A 14,401-nucleotide genomic window follows, 5' to 3' on the forward strand; every position below is an offset into this window, starting at 1 on the left:
ATCCACTGCGCTGACTGTACATCAGGCACGATGAAACTCTGAATATTACATTCTTAGCGATAGAAAATTGTCATTTTCAATTCAGTATTTAAGTTTAACAAACAGGTGGCATTCTGACGTTGCCAGACAGCTTTTCACAAAGAACTGAAAGGAAAATGGACGTCGGTATTTGCGATTGTCAGTTGTCCCGGATCAATTCTCCTATATGTTTGACAACTTCTTAGTGTTCTCAGCATTATGCAGATTTCGCTTCTCATAATATGTCCCAGTCGCAGTGACTATCTTTCAAAAATTTTTTTGCTCACCAGAGCCATGTTTTTTCACATATTCGTTATTGATGACTCTGATTTGTCTCTGCATAGCAAGTCGCAAATTCTGATGTCCAATTTAGCCAGCTGTTGTTCGTACCCAGAGGTCTGGCACCTCTACGTTATCACCAAACTGGCAAACTAAAAAAATTACGTTGTAGGTATGTATGTGCAATAGAAATACTTCCGTATATCAATTTAGCGCTATGGAGAACGATTCTTGTATGAATAATATCGTACCGCTTGTCTTGTTTTTAAAAATTCATGATTTAATACCAATGCATTTCTTCATGTGGGGAAAAGTGAAGGAAATATTTAGTCACATGAAATAAGGAATATACCTGGACGTTATTTCTGTCGAAATTATTTTATTTTTGGGGAAATGTAACGCAAGTGATTTTGTATCCGAAGACTCATTAATTTGTAATTTTATTCATGTAAGTACAAATTAAACAAGATAAAATTAAAAAAAAATATATATATATATGTTTTTTTTTCAAAAGTAAAGTATAATTGTAATTAAAAATTGAATGAGAGATTTTAGACGAACCTTGTATTTAGAAAGGAATATATTTATTTAAACAAAATATTTTTGCGCCTTTTGTTGTACGAGTTGTTACGTCATCGAAAACATTTTAAAATGACACACTACAGTTTTAATGCCGTTTCTGAAAGCACATTTTTTACGCAGGACTTCATTTGTTTTATTCAGAAATACTGTTGCCTATGATTGTTATGATAACAATTCTGTTTTTGATATATTGGCTGTCATTTAACAATGATCTCGATGACACCATAAATTTGTAATGAAAAATAGTCACAAAAACATTTAGTGTCGATAAAATTATTCCTTTGTACATACAAAATTTGACGTAGGTATCTGAGCTTTATGTCAAAATTCCTCTCATTCAATTTTAATTTTAAATAATATTATACCGTACTTTTGAAAATCTTTTTATATGATACGATATACCCTTGAAATGGCCATCGTAAAGGGAAAGTTCCGAGCAGTGAATACAACGAAATTAAAATAATCGATTATCTGCATTATTTATTGCAGCGTGGTCGCTTTCCATTTCATTGACTGGATCCACTCGATTCGGTGGAGGAAAACTTATACAAGACTCGGAGGTAGTAACGTAGATAAGTTTTTGCCTCAACGTTTTCTTGCCTGACTTGATATCGAGTGTATTTTCCGTTCTTCTTAGCTCTCACACGCATGGCACAATATCGCGTGTAGAGGTATCGATTGTAATCGTCAATTATTCAGTGGTGTTCCGCCATAATAGGCCAAAGGCACGATACGAAACCTCATGCAACAAAAATATAAGTAACTCACCAGAAAGGAAGTATGAATCGATATTTCCTTGAATGGTGAGACAGCAAGCGTTGTAAATAAACATTTTCAGATTTATTTTAGTCTTCAGTGATTACGTGACCTTAAGTACTGGGCTATGTTTCTTTTTGTAAAATATGTATTTGTAGTTATATGATTCGGAATTTGGTAATTGCAAACATCCGGAAAAATGTACAACACAGAAGTTTCCTTCCGTGATACATTCTCGTAAAACAATGGGCATTTTTGATCGCAATTCTGTTTTGATACCTTCCGTGACACCATTTTTAGGTGTTATAATTGTTTGCAATTGCCGCTGAGAGGTTTCATTTTGTAACAAATCCTTAGATAGTGATCAATAAGATCAGGAAATTAGATCACGTAGGACAGAAAGTTATAGGAATGAAGAAATGGTAATAAATTTTCTTTTATATATCCTACTAATCCCAGATATCTTCGTCTCTAAGCATGCACATATTTCACTCAGAAAAGAGTACTGCTTCCCTTAGAAACTTCATTTCTATTCACCAACATACTTCGGTTAAACGACTCCCAGAACATACTGATAAAAATAAAAAAAAAAAATGTTATATCAGCATAGTTGTAAGGCATTTTTCCTCATTTCAGTGACTTTTTTGAAGAGTAGAATTATATTGATTGTATTATTTTATTTCCACTTCTGTTGCTGTAATTATAGTCTGTAGTCTGATGTATTATTCTGTATTATATGTTTTGTTCTGTATTATTATATAAACTTGTACTTGACCATGTTATAGCATCGCATTTAAAATTTGAAAATTGAAAATTTTAAATTTTAAATATTGAACTTTAACCCTTTGAAGCGCAGTGGTTACAGTACATAACCACCTTTTAAATTTTAGTTTTCTGCCTACCTGCAGTGTGATTTTCATTTCAAAACTACTGTCCTGCGTTTACTGATCCCTAGTAACTGCAGAAGAATTTTATTTTCCCTATATTTGTGTTTCTCCACTAAGATGGCCGATGTTGTTGTGTATAGTTTGGATGTGGAAGACTCGCTACATGTTTTTATTTCAGTTGTATATTAAAAATATCACAGTTACGTATGTTTCTACTTAGTATTATTTGTCTTTCGGTCTTTTAGAACATATTTCAGTAACAAGATTGTAATTTCTTCGATACATGTGGTGTCAATATAGAAATAATGTGGTGGTTTCAAAACGTAACCACCATGCAAATAGGGTAGTTATGCTTACCATATCCAACAAAATGTTCCATTTTCGCGTCAGCTTATTCATCATGGCTACAAGGAAGAGATGGTTGGTGACAATCAAAAAGTGTTTTTGACAACTTTTGCACAAGTTTGAATCTGATGATGTCTCTAAGGCAGCAAAATATCTATGCATGTGGTACAGTTAGACATGGGCGTATTGGTTTACCACACGACGAAAGAAGAGACCACGACATGAAACGTGGTGAGAGTGATACCCGTACGTCATATGCTGGAGTGTCCTGGCTCAAGTGGAAGGATAGAAGGTCCATTCTTTTCCTTTCTAATTACCGCGCAACACATCTGAAGTGGCACTTTGCCTTAATGAAACCAGAAACTGTTTCCTTTTGTATCATTCGCAATAAGTCTGAAGACATTGTGTTCTGCAGTGTTGTAGCTATAGTGGTTTTACCATGAAACCACTCATTTTCTGTGTAAAAATGGAGTTTTTATAATTTTTTTAATTTGAGGCACTTCTCTTAGACAAATAAAAGTTTAATTTCATTGCAAACACAATTTTTTATTTCCTTCCCAAATGCGTGCATCAAAGGGTTAAAGTAAAACAAACAATGTATCATGACTCCGGAGGATGTCACCACTACACCTGGTCTCTTAGGACAGTATAGGACATTAAAGGAACAATTGACAAATATTCTTGCCGTTGGTGAAATTTGAAGCCAGTATAGTGCTCTACCCGCGCAGCTCAAAATATGTGCCCTAACTGTTCCGATTATAATTAAGAAATGAATATATTTCCAAATCCTTTCCAAGTACATGTTAGAGACACATTATATTCCCCATTCAAAAGCGTGAATAATCTTGAAATATCCAGCAAGTGTGTAAAAGAAAAGACGGCGCACAATGTACCAAACAAGTTGGATTAATTGCTTTGATGTTCTTTTCAGATCGTCTCACAGGCAGACGAAAAGCGAGGATGTTGCTACGGAATTCTACATTTCAAGCTTATTTCCAGTTATGCATCAGGTAAGAAAATACATTTTTTAGGTCACTCTCGTATGTATTTACATACTTAATAACTGATTATTTATTCTATCTCGTTACGAGGTGAAAGCGAAATTATATTTTTTGTACCTGCCGTTCTCTGCTGTTAACTGTAAGCTTATGGATGTAAAATCATTCTCAAACACGCTAAGTAAAGGCGTTCTGTATGAATTATTTAGAATTTAATAGTATAATTACAGTCTTTGACTTAAAGAGTCGTTACAAACATTTTCGTCGGATTAAATTCTCATTTGTATGGTACAATTCTGAAGTAGTCAATGCGAATTAAACATTTAGGTGAATTAGTTGACGTTTACGAATTCAAATTGTATGAAAATTATTGAAATAAATGCACAACTACGTATATGAGAACCCTTCCCCAAAAATTCCGTCATGTGTAGCATCTTACCGGACTTAGGTTTTATATACATTTGTTAATAATAAAATTTATATATCATGCCCTGACAGCACCAAAATTTGTTTACAGTTTGGATTTTAAGCATCGGATTAGATCTTCGAAACTTATTCACACTTCTTAACGATCCAAGGACAATACGTTGATTAATAGGTAACGATGTTATAGGAAGAACTGGCGAGAGAGTATGTATGAAACCCTAAAACATTAATGTGAATGTTTTGAACCCCTAACTTCTACAAGAGGCGTAATAAACACCAGAAAAATTAGGACCGAATTGCGCCAACGAGAGTACAACCCATGGTGCAACTCACCTCAAAAGGGAAAAGGCGTTATTCTGTACAGTGAATTCACTCCCTCTAACAAATGGATAACTAAGCCCGATGGAATGACTAGCTGTGAATGAAAGGAGGCTATCAAAATGACTGCCAACGTAAGTGTAAGAGCCATACTCGGTAGGTCTAAGGACAACCACTGCAGGCGATGCGTCAGTGAGATAGAAACCCTTGGACATGTCCTGGGAGCCTGCCCTTATGATAAAACTTTGCGCATACATAGGCACCATGCAATTAGAACTAAATTGGCCGATGTCCTTAGAAGATTAAAATACACTGAACTACCGACAATGGTAGTAACAGACGCATTGACATTATCGCCATTAGTGAATCCCTGTCTCTGGGTATGATCATTGACTCCACCATCAGGTTTGAAACAATATAAAGAACAGCCTGAAGACGTACACGAGGAGAAACGAGCAATCTACGTTCCAATCATCCCGTATTATGAAGATAAATACCAACTTCACGATATGAGTGTCACGGGATTGATGTTTGGAGCAAGAGGAACGATACCTAACTTCTCTTCTCAATTCTGCAAGATCCTAGGGCTGCACAAATCGTTTCTAAATAAACTGGTCCTCCTCATAATTAAAGAGTCAGTCAAACTCTTATATATGGACTCTAATTCAGTGTACTGAAAAAAACTGACGCACCATTATCATTTCTCTTTTTTACTTGTTTACTTGTTTGTCATTTTTCTTACTCTGTTACCTTTCATTGTCTACTTGTTCTTTTTTGTCCTGTATTCTTTTTCTAATGGCAGCCTCTAATTTGAGGAAGGTCTGGTAAATAAAATAAATAGGCCTATATTACTTTCTGTCTTAAAATATCATAGGAATTTTTGTTACAAAATGAAACCACTTCAGAAAGCAGCTGAAAGAAAATACATTTGGTTAGTAAATGGGGGAGAATGGCTCATTATCAGACAACATTATCAGTTATCACAACACGCAGAACATTGGCAAACACACAGAAAGAGAGTGGGGCATACTTACCTGCTGTGCAAAGTCGAGAATCTTCATCATAGCCGTCGGGACAGTCCGGAGCTCCGTCACACAGATACTGGATGGAGATGCAGATTCCATCGCCAGGACATTTGAAAGGTTCATACGGATGACAGGCGTCTCCTGCAACCAACAGACAACATTCTTAATCGTTTTCATAGCCATCATTTTGAGTAACATGCTTACAATCGTTCTTATTTATAGTCGCTATAACTGCTAAGCTCATATAGGGACTTCTTCTGTGAATGTGATATCATTGAATAATCAAGACTACCTCTGTAAGTAGTCAACATGTAGATACCTATTAATTTGAGAAAAATTCGTTCTGGCACTGGGAATCGAACCCGGGACCTCTCAGCTCTGTGCTGAGCGCTATTATCATTGCCATCATAATCGTTGTACCATCATATTCGACGTATTGTTGAAACTGACATCATATTCGTCATATTGCCATAATTATCACATTTGTCGTGTTGTCATTGTAATCATAATTGTTGTATCATCATATACGACGTATTGTTGAAACTGACATCATACTCGTCATATTGCCATAATTATCATATTCGTCATGTCGTTATTGTCATCATGATCGTTGCATCATCATATTCGACGTATTGTTGAAACTGACTCGTCATATTGCCATAATTAGCATATTTGTCATGTTTCCATTGTCATCATGATCGTTGTATCATCATATTCGACGTATTGTTGAAACTGACCTCATATTCGTCATATTACCATAATTATCATATTCATTATGTCGTTATTGTCATCATAATCGTTACATCATATCCGACGTATTGTTGAAACTGACATCATATTCGTCATATTCCCATAATTATCATATTCGACATGTCGTTATTGTCATCATGATCGTTGCATCATCATATTCGACGTATTGTTGAAACTGACATCATATTCGTCATATTGCCATAATTATCATATTCGTCATGTCGTTATTGTCATCATGATCGTTGCATCATCATATTCGACGTATTGTTGAAACTGACATATCCGTCATATTGCCATAATTGTTACATTCGTCATGTTGTCATTGTCATCACAATCACTGTATCATCATATTCGACGTATTGTTGAAACTGACATCATATTCGTCATATTGCCATAATTAGCACATTCGTCATGTTGTCATTGTCATCATAATCGTTGTATCATCATATTCGACGTATTGTTGAAACTAACATCATATTCGTCATATTGCCATAATTAGCATATTCGTCATGTTGTCAATGTCGTCATAATCGTTGTATCATCATATTCGACGTATTGTTGAAACTAACATCATATTCGTCATATTGCCATAATTAGCACATTCGTCATGTTGTCATTGTCATCATAATCGTTGTATCATCATATTCGACGTATTGTTGAAACTAACATCATATTCGTCATATTGCCATAATTAGCATATTCGTCATGTTGTCAATGTCGTCATAATCGTTGTATCATATTCGACGTAGGCCTATTGTTGAAACTGACATCATACTTGTCCTATTGCCATAATTAGCATATTTTTCACGCTGCCATTGTAATCATAATCGTTGTATTATCATATTCGACATATTGTTGAAATCCATATCATTCGTCATATTGCCATAATTAGCATATTCGTCATGTTGTCATTGTCATTATAATTGTTGTATCATCATATTGTCATAATTATCATAATTGTCGTGTCATCGTATCAGTCACCATAATCGTCGTATTATCATAATTACTATTATATTCGACGTGACGTCGAAATTAACACTATATTCGTCATAATAGCGTAAATAGCATATTCGTCGTGACCTTACTGTTATCATATTCGTAGTATCATATCGTCATCATATTCGTCGTGTCGTCATGGGCATCATCATCGTCGTTTCGTCATAGGTACGACTTTGTCCTGTTGTCGTTGTCTTAATCCTTAGCCGTGAAGTATCAGTCGTTACGCTGGTTCTGAAGCCACATTTCTGAATATTTCAAGTACCTATAACCCTTTGAATTAGTTAACAGTGGGAATTATTTGTACTTAATAAACATGGTATATGACAACTGCTTACGTAATTACGGAACAAACTCAAAAGAAAGGTCACCCATGCATTCCGTCTTTATAGTGAAATAAGATTAATTAACTTTATAGTATAATTTTGTCAGGCGATGGTCTTTATTATATGAATTAAGCAAGATTAATAGTTCCTATTTTCCCCCCCATAATGTATCATAATATGTCACTATGCGGCAAATATTAGAATAAAGGGATATTAAAATCTAAGGAGAAATACACGGAAAGTGTAAAGTGTTTGGAAGACAGAAGATGAATTGGAAGGCGTTCTTTGTGTGAATTGAATTCGTACAAATTATAGGCTTCTATAGCCACACATTAGACATTTCTTCAGATACCTAGTGTATTATTATCAGCGATCGATCGCTAGAAAATTGTATATTTGATTTGTTTCGTGTAGATTGCATTTCAACATGGTATCCTCTTCTCTTTCCTGAGCTGAATAAAGAATGTAGTTTGAATGCGTCCCTGAATAAAACACTAATCAATTGTTGGATGTGTCCATCGATCTACTCCGGACAATTTGCTGTAGTTGAAGCGATTACAGCGTGTTGTTTGTTGCCGTTTTTCTGTTATTAAGGAATTACCCTCGTGTATCTTCTCAAGGTGTATAGATCCAACTGTTATTTCCACGTTAAAATGTCCTTTCAGAACTACACTATCGAAAATAAGAGAATATAATAATAATAATAATAATAATAATAATAATAATAATAATTTATAATAATAATAATAATAATATGTTATTATTACTATTATTATTATTATTATTATTATTATTATTATAAATAACATTTGTTATAAAATTTATTATTTAATCAACTGTGCGAAGATAGGTTTGAACCTCACAAGTGATTCCAACAAGGCACCGCTTATGAGGCAACTATGTCAGATAATGGGTTAGGATGGCCAGTTCCTTTCCCCCCTCTCTGTAAGATTTAAGAATGGCTAATGAACTAAACGAGATAAAGTCTGCATAATAGTGAATGCTTTCATAATAATAATAATAATAATAATAATAATAATAATAATAATAATAATAATAATAATAATAATAATAGTAATAATAATAATATATAAATAACATTTGCTATTAGATTTATTGTTTGGTCAACTGTCCGAAGATAGGTCTGAACCTCATAAGTGATTCCAACAAGGCATCGCTTATGAGGCAACTATGCCAGATAATGGGTTAGGGTGGCCAGTTACTTTCCCCCTCTCTGTAAGGTTTAAGAATGGCTAATGAACTAAACGAAATAAAGTCTGAATAATAGTGAATGCGCTCATAATAATAATAATAATAATAATAATAATAATAATAATAATAATAATAATAATAATAATAATAATAAAGAATAATGTTGAAACTAATCAGGATGAGAAAGAGGAATTGGCTGGATCACTAAGATGAAACCGCATACTGAAGGATACACCGGAAGGAATGGTGAACGGGAGAAAAATTTTGGGCAGTAGAATATATCAAATGATAGGTGACATTAAGATATATGGATCGTAAGCGGATACAGCCAGTGCCACCGTTTCTGGCGTGTGAAATAAGTAATGGGAACGTTGAGAGCGAGTATTTTATCTTTGCCACAAAATGTGGGCGAGAAAGCTGTACAACTGTGATTGGCAGATTGCTGACGTCACATCTGTGTAAGAGGTGGTATCACTCTCAGCCGAAGTGGCAACATGCCACTGGCTGGACAGTGTACTCAAAGACACATCTCAGAAACGCGAAGTTCGAGTGTCTCGCCTTTGACGCAGTGGGCTGATTGCTGACGTGACGTGTTGAGTGGAACCGTTCTCAGCTGCACTGGCGACAAGAGCTCACTGACTGACTTTTTACTGAAGGACACGCGCCAAAAACACTGGCACTGGCTATAGTAAAAGGAAGGTAGAAAATAAGAAAGATTGAAGAATGCAGTGAAGACCTGCCCTTGGGCAGAAAACTGTGAATGAATGAATAATACGATGCATTCAATTATTCCCTCCGCAACGCAATGGCTGCTTGTAAGGATGATATATCTTCCTTTTCTTCTTTCACTCTCGCCCTTGTAGGACTAGATTCGCAAACGCGAAAGTGAACCTTAAGAAATACAGTTGACATGCGGAGGGATTATTTGAACGCACAGTATTACTGTGACCATTATTATTATTATTATTATTATTATTATTATTATTATTATTATTATTATTATTATGCTTAAATAGAATGTACTATTAACAGGTAGAGGATAAGTAAAGAAATATTTGAGAGCCACAAACAATATACAAAATTAATTCGTATTATTGTAGTATTCTACAAGAACATGAAAGTATCTCGTAAATATTGTCATTTTTATTTATCCATTCGTATATGAGTAATGCCAAGATTGTACATAACTTTCTATTGTTACGCATGTATTGTACACGCGTCTGTTTCGCATACATATCAAAACAGAGCTGAATAACATTAGTTCATTTAAATATATGCCTTATAACAATCATCTCCAAGTAGGTTATGTGTATAAGCGAACTTCATTTGCATGTAACAATGCACTCGCCCACAGTGTTGAGTTTATCGCAAATAACATAAGCATTTCAATGACAACGTCAGTGTAATTTCCTGTTCCAAAATATCCTTTCTTTTTTATTTTAGCGTAGATAGAAATATATACGTGAAAGGTCAAAATGCGTGTCTAACAATGGATATAAGTACTATTTCTTAATGGATCGGAAAGCAAATCTAAGTTACCGGCATTGTTACCGAGCTGTGAGATTGCTGTATCGCAAGCAGTGTGTTGGGTTTCCCTGCCCACATACAGGGTGATTCACGAGTATTTACCGTCCCTTACGGAGCTTATTTCCGAAGACATTCTGAGCAAGAAAGTCATATAAACATTTGTCCTAATCTCATTATTTTCAGAATTACACTAACTTGAAATTGTTTGTAAAATACCATTATTGTTTAGTTTTAAGAATAAAAGAATAAACCATTCAGTAGTATCTTTTCTTTAATAATTAGCTAGTATTCAGAAGTTAAAAATGTGTTGTAAATTCCATAGTTGCTTCGTACAGATTTTTTTTTTCGATATTTAACCACAAAATTACATTTTCTTGCGCATTTAACATAGTTGTTACAAATCACGCCAGTCTTGTAATTTCTTTAAAACTGTACATTAGGATGCATAATTAAACTGTAAAGAATCAAGTTCCTAAAGTCGTATGATTTGTAACAATTTTTGTGATAAGTGCGTAAGAATGACGTAATTTTTACTTAAAAATTGAAAAACATAGTCTGTACAAAGCAATTAACAACACATTTTTAGCTTCAGAACACTAGCCAATTAAAGAAATGATACTTCTGAATAGTTCATTCTCTATTTGTAATATTTTTTTCCCCGTAAAATTAAACAAAAAGGTACTTTACTAACAATATCAAATTAATGTAACTCTGAAAATATTGCGATTAGGACAAATATTTACATGACATTTTTTGTTCAGAATGTCTTCAGAAATAAGCTCCGTAAGTGACAGTAAATTCTCGTGAATCACTCTGTTTATAGAATGTAATGGAGTATATTTTTAACAATTAATCTGAAATTCAGGTAAAATTGTGTCAATCTCTTTAAATAAATAATTCATTAGTTACGCGAAAGATTACTTGCCACGCTGTAGTGCCGTGAAACGGCAAGAACGTTATCCGTAAAAACCAGCGATCTGCTTGGCAGATTGTAGGGCCGGAAGACGTCAGGAATGCCGATCCCTGGGATGTGACTCGCTTTGTATAATTGAAAGAAATCACATTTTAAACGTTTCTTAATACAATGCCTAGAGTTGTTCAATAATTAGAAATGTTTCTTTCTTGTAGAAACTGATATATTTGAAAGAGTATTTTTTGTACATATGTTACAATAGCATAGAACAATTTAATAATGCCTTAAAAAGTTTGAAAGAAACTTGCATCAAATTATTCAGTTGAAATAAAACCGAAACTATTTATAAACCGGAACGCAATGTAATTGATATATTGTAGTTAGTACTGATTGTGACTTTGTTGACTTGAGCTACTAGAGTCCACAGCTCAGGGGTCAATACGTCGTCTATGCAGCGGGAGAGCTTAATTTACTTGATGAATTGCCGATAACCTGCATTGACACCGGAAACGGGACACCAAGAGAGTGTATATCAATAAATCAAGCTGCATAGTGGTGGCATGTCTGATTGATGACGAGTACGTTTATACTATAACTAGACGGTGGAGAGAACATTTGAACCAAAGAGGTTTCATGCCGACAAACACGTCATGCCATAATAGAGCTTGCAAGCAAACATTCTCGCGAGGGCAGATAAAAAAGTTATTTATTTTTCTTCCACGATGTTAATAATGTCAAAACAAATGCTTATACAAATTTCGGCCACTGGAACGCAATTAAGGGCTGTAAAAAATAAGTTTTCCTTGGCCCGTTTCCAAAAAGAAAACACAATTGCATGGAAATATTATTAGAACAGATACATATTGTTGAGCTATTTTCCAACATATTCCCCACCGGAATTGAGATATTTGTCATACCGTGGGATCAACTTTTGTATCCCTGTGTCATAGAAGTCTGCTGACTGGGATCGGAAGCAGTGTGTGACAGCCGTCTACAACTCTCTCAAATGTCTCAATTTCAGTGGGGAATATGTTGAAAATAGCTCAAGAGTTGTAGGCCTATCTGCTCAAATAAATTTTTCAAATGAAATTGTGTTTTATTTCTGTAAACGGCCCCAGAGAAGCTTGTTTTTGCGGCCCTCATAATTGCGCTCGAGTGACCAAAATTTGTACAAGCAATTGCTTTGACATTATTGACATGGTGGAAGAAAAAAATACAGTGAACTCTTCTAAGTTCGACAGAACAGAATTGAAAGTTCTGTCCAATAAGGATAGTGGGTGTGGCAGGTGAAATGATTACAAATTCTTATTGGTTATCCATTAACGAATACAGTACTGTACTTGCATTTCCTGCCCGCCCCGAGACTTGTGTATGCTCTTCTAGTACCACAGTGGGTTTCGACTGTTCCGTCTCACAAACGGCACAATTCCCAAATAGAAAAAGAAGAGTTCATTAATTTAGAATCAGCGATCAATATGGATGTCCTAATCAATAAAATATTCTGTTTTCCTTTAACAAAAGTATCACTACAAGACACAGGACGAATTTCCATTCAAATGGCAAATCCATTTCTTAGTGCCCGTATAGGGGCTGTGAAATTCTCCTACGTAAGCAGTCGAACTATATGATGTCGAACTTGATTTCTGTCGAACGTAAGAGCTTCCAATGTATAACTTACACCATAACTTTGTTACTGCTCACAAATCGCTCTAAGGAAACTCTGAATTGCCTATTGAAAAAAAAAAACAAAATTGTTAAATTTCACTATTGAAAAACCATCGCCAGAATTTTCTCTGATTTTCTTCTAAACTATTTCCCCTATATTCGGAATTATTGCATTTTGCAGATACAAATCTCAGAATTGAAGTGAAATTGTCATCTGACAATTTGTTCCTCAAATTGTTCTTCTTTAAATTGCATCAACGAAAAACATTTTTGCGCCTGCACGTGCTGCCAAACATTGAACATTTTTTCGAAAATAAACTTAATTAAATGTGGATATCTCGACGGTTGTAACTCTTAGAGAATTATATTATATTTAATTTCTTGCTTGCACATTTAGATGTTCAATTACAAAGAGAAAACGGCACAAATAAAATTTTGAACTACGTATATCGACCATCTCAAAATTATATTTTAATCTATACTATTAATAAATCTGTAGCCGAAATTTTTCTGGTAATTTTCGATTTCCCAAAAATAATTGGTCCTAACACATATAATTAACCACCCTGAAACCGAAAATCGCTTTTTTGAAATTTTTGTTTGTATGTCTGTCTGTATGTTTGTTACCTTTTCACGCGATAATGGCTGAACCGATTTATATGAAAATTGGAATATAAATTAAGTTCGTTGTAACTTAGATTTTAGGCTATATGGCATTCAAAATAGTTTATTTAAAAGGGGGGTTATAAGGGGGCCTGAATTAAATAAATCGAAATATCTCGTTTATTATTGATTTTCATGAAAAATGTTACATAACAAAAGTTCCTTTAAAAATGATTTCCGATACGTTTTATTCTTGACAAAATTTTGATAGGACTGATATTTAATGAGATAAATGAGTTTTAAAATTAAAATAACGCCATCTAAGACGGTGCAATGAATTAAGAACAAATGACTTCGTCTATAAGGGGCCTTGGACAACAACAATCGAAACAGGGGCCTTGGACATCAAAAATCGAAAGCTATTAAACATAGCCTACAGAGAATGTTTCTGTGTTTGTATGAAGTAATATCAGAAGCTAAATTAACCGATTATTATTTCACCATTGGAAAGTGTAGTTTCTCTAGATGGACATAATGCTATAATGTTATTACAGTAACGTCTGAGTAAATTGAGGTCAGGTAAGATTAAAATAGCTTCTTAAGCACGGAAAATTTGATAGGCTATTTTGTACATTCGTTTTCTGTATTTCTTAAAATAATATTTATGTACACTCATTTTAATCTCAGAGAATTAACGAACAACGAGAGTGTATTGATTTAGTATGCAGTAATAGTAAGTTAGCTTAGCAATCCATTATTTTATAATTCAAATTTT

The 14,401-nt window shown here is 34.2% G+C and overlaps 1 protein-coding gene across 3 annotated transcripts in view; it reads right to left on the bottom strand.

Moving 5' to 3' along the window:
- LOC138701932 (IDLSRF-like peptide) overlaps nucleotides 1-14,401 on the bottom strand; it is a 445,082-nt gene that overhangs the window by 75,924 nt on the left and 354,757 nt on the right. For all 3 annotated transcript variants that reach the window (XM_069829302.1, XM_069829303.1, XM_069829304.1), the window contains one exon: nucleotides 5,644-5,775. In XM_069829302.1, the coding sequence (XP_069685403.1) occupies nucleotides 5,644-5,775 (132 nt within the window). The remainder of the gene's footprint in view (nucleotides 1-5,643; nucleotides 5,776-14,401) is intronic.

Source organism: Periplaneta americana, chromosome 6 (genome assembly GCF_040183065.1).
Source record: "Periplaneta americana isolate PAMFEO1 chromosome 6, P.americana_PAMFEO1_priV1, whole genome shotgun sequence".
NCBI classification, from domain to species: Eukaryota; Metazoa; Arthropoda; class Insecta; order Blattodea; family Blattidae; genus Periplaneta; species Periplaneta americana.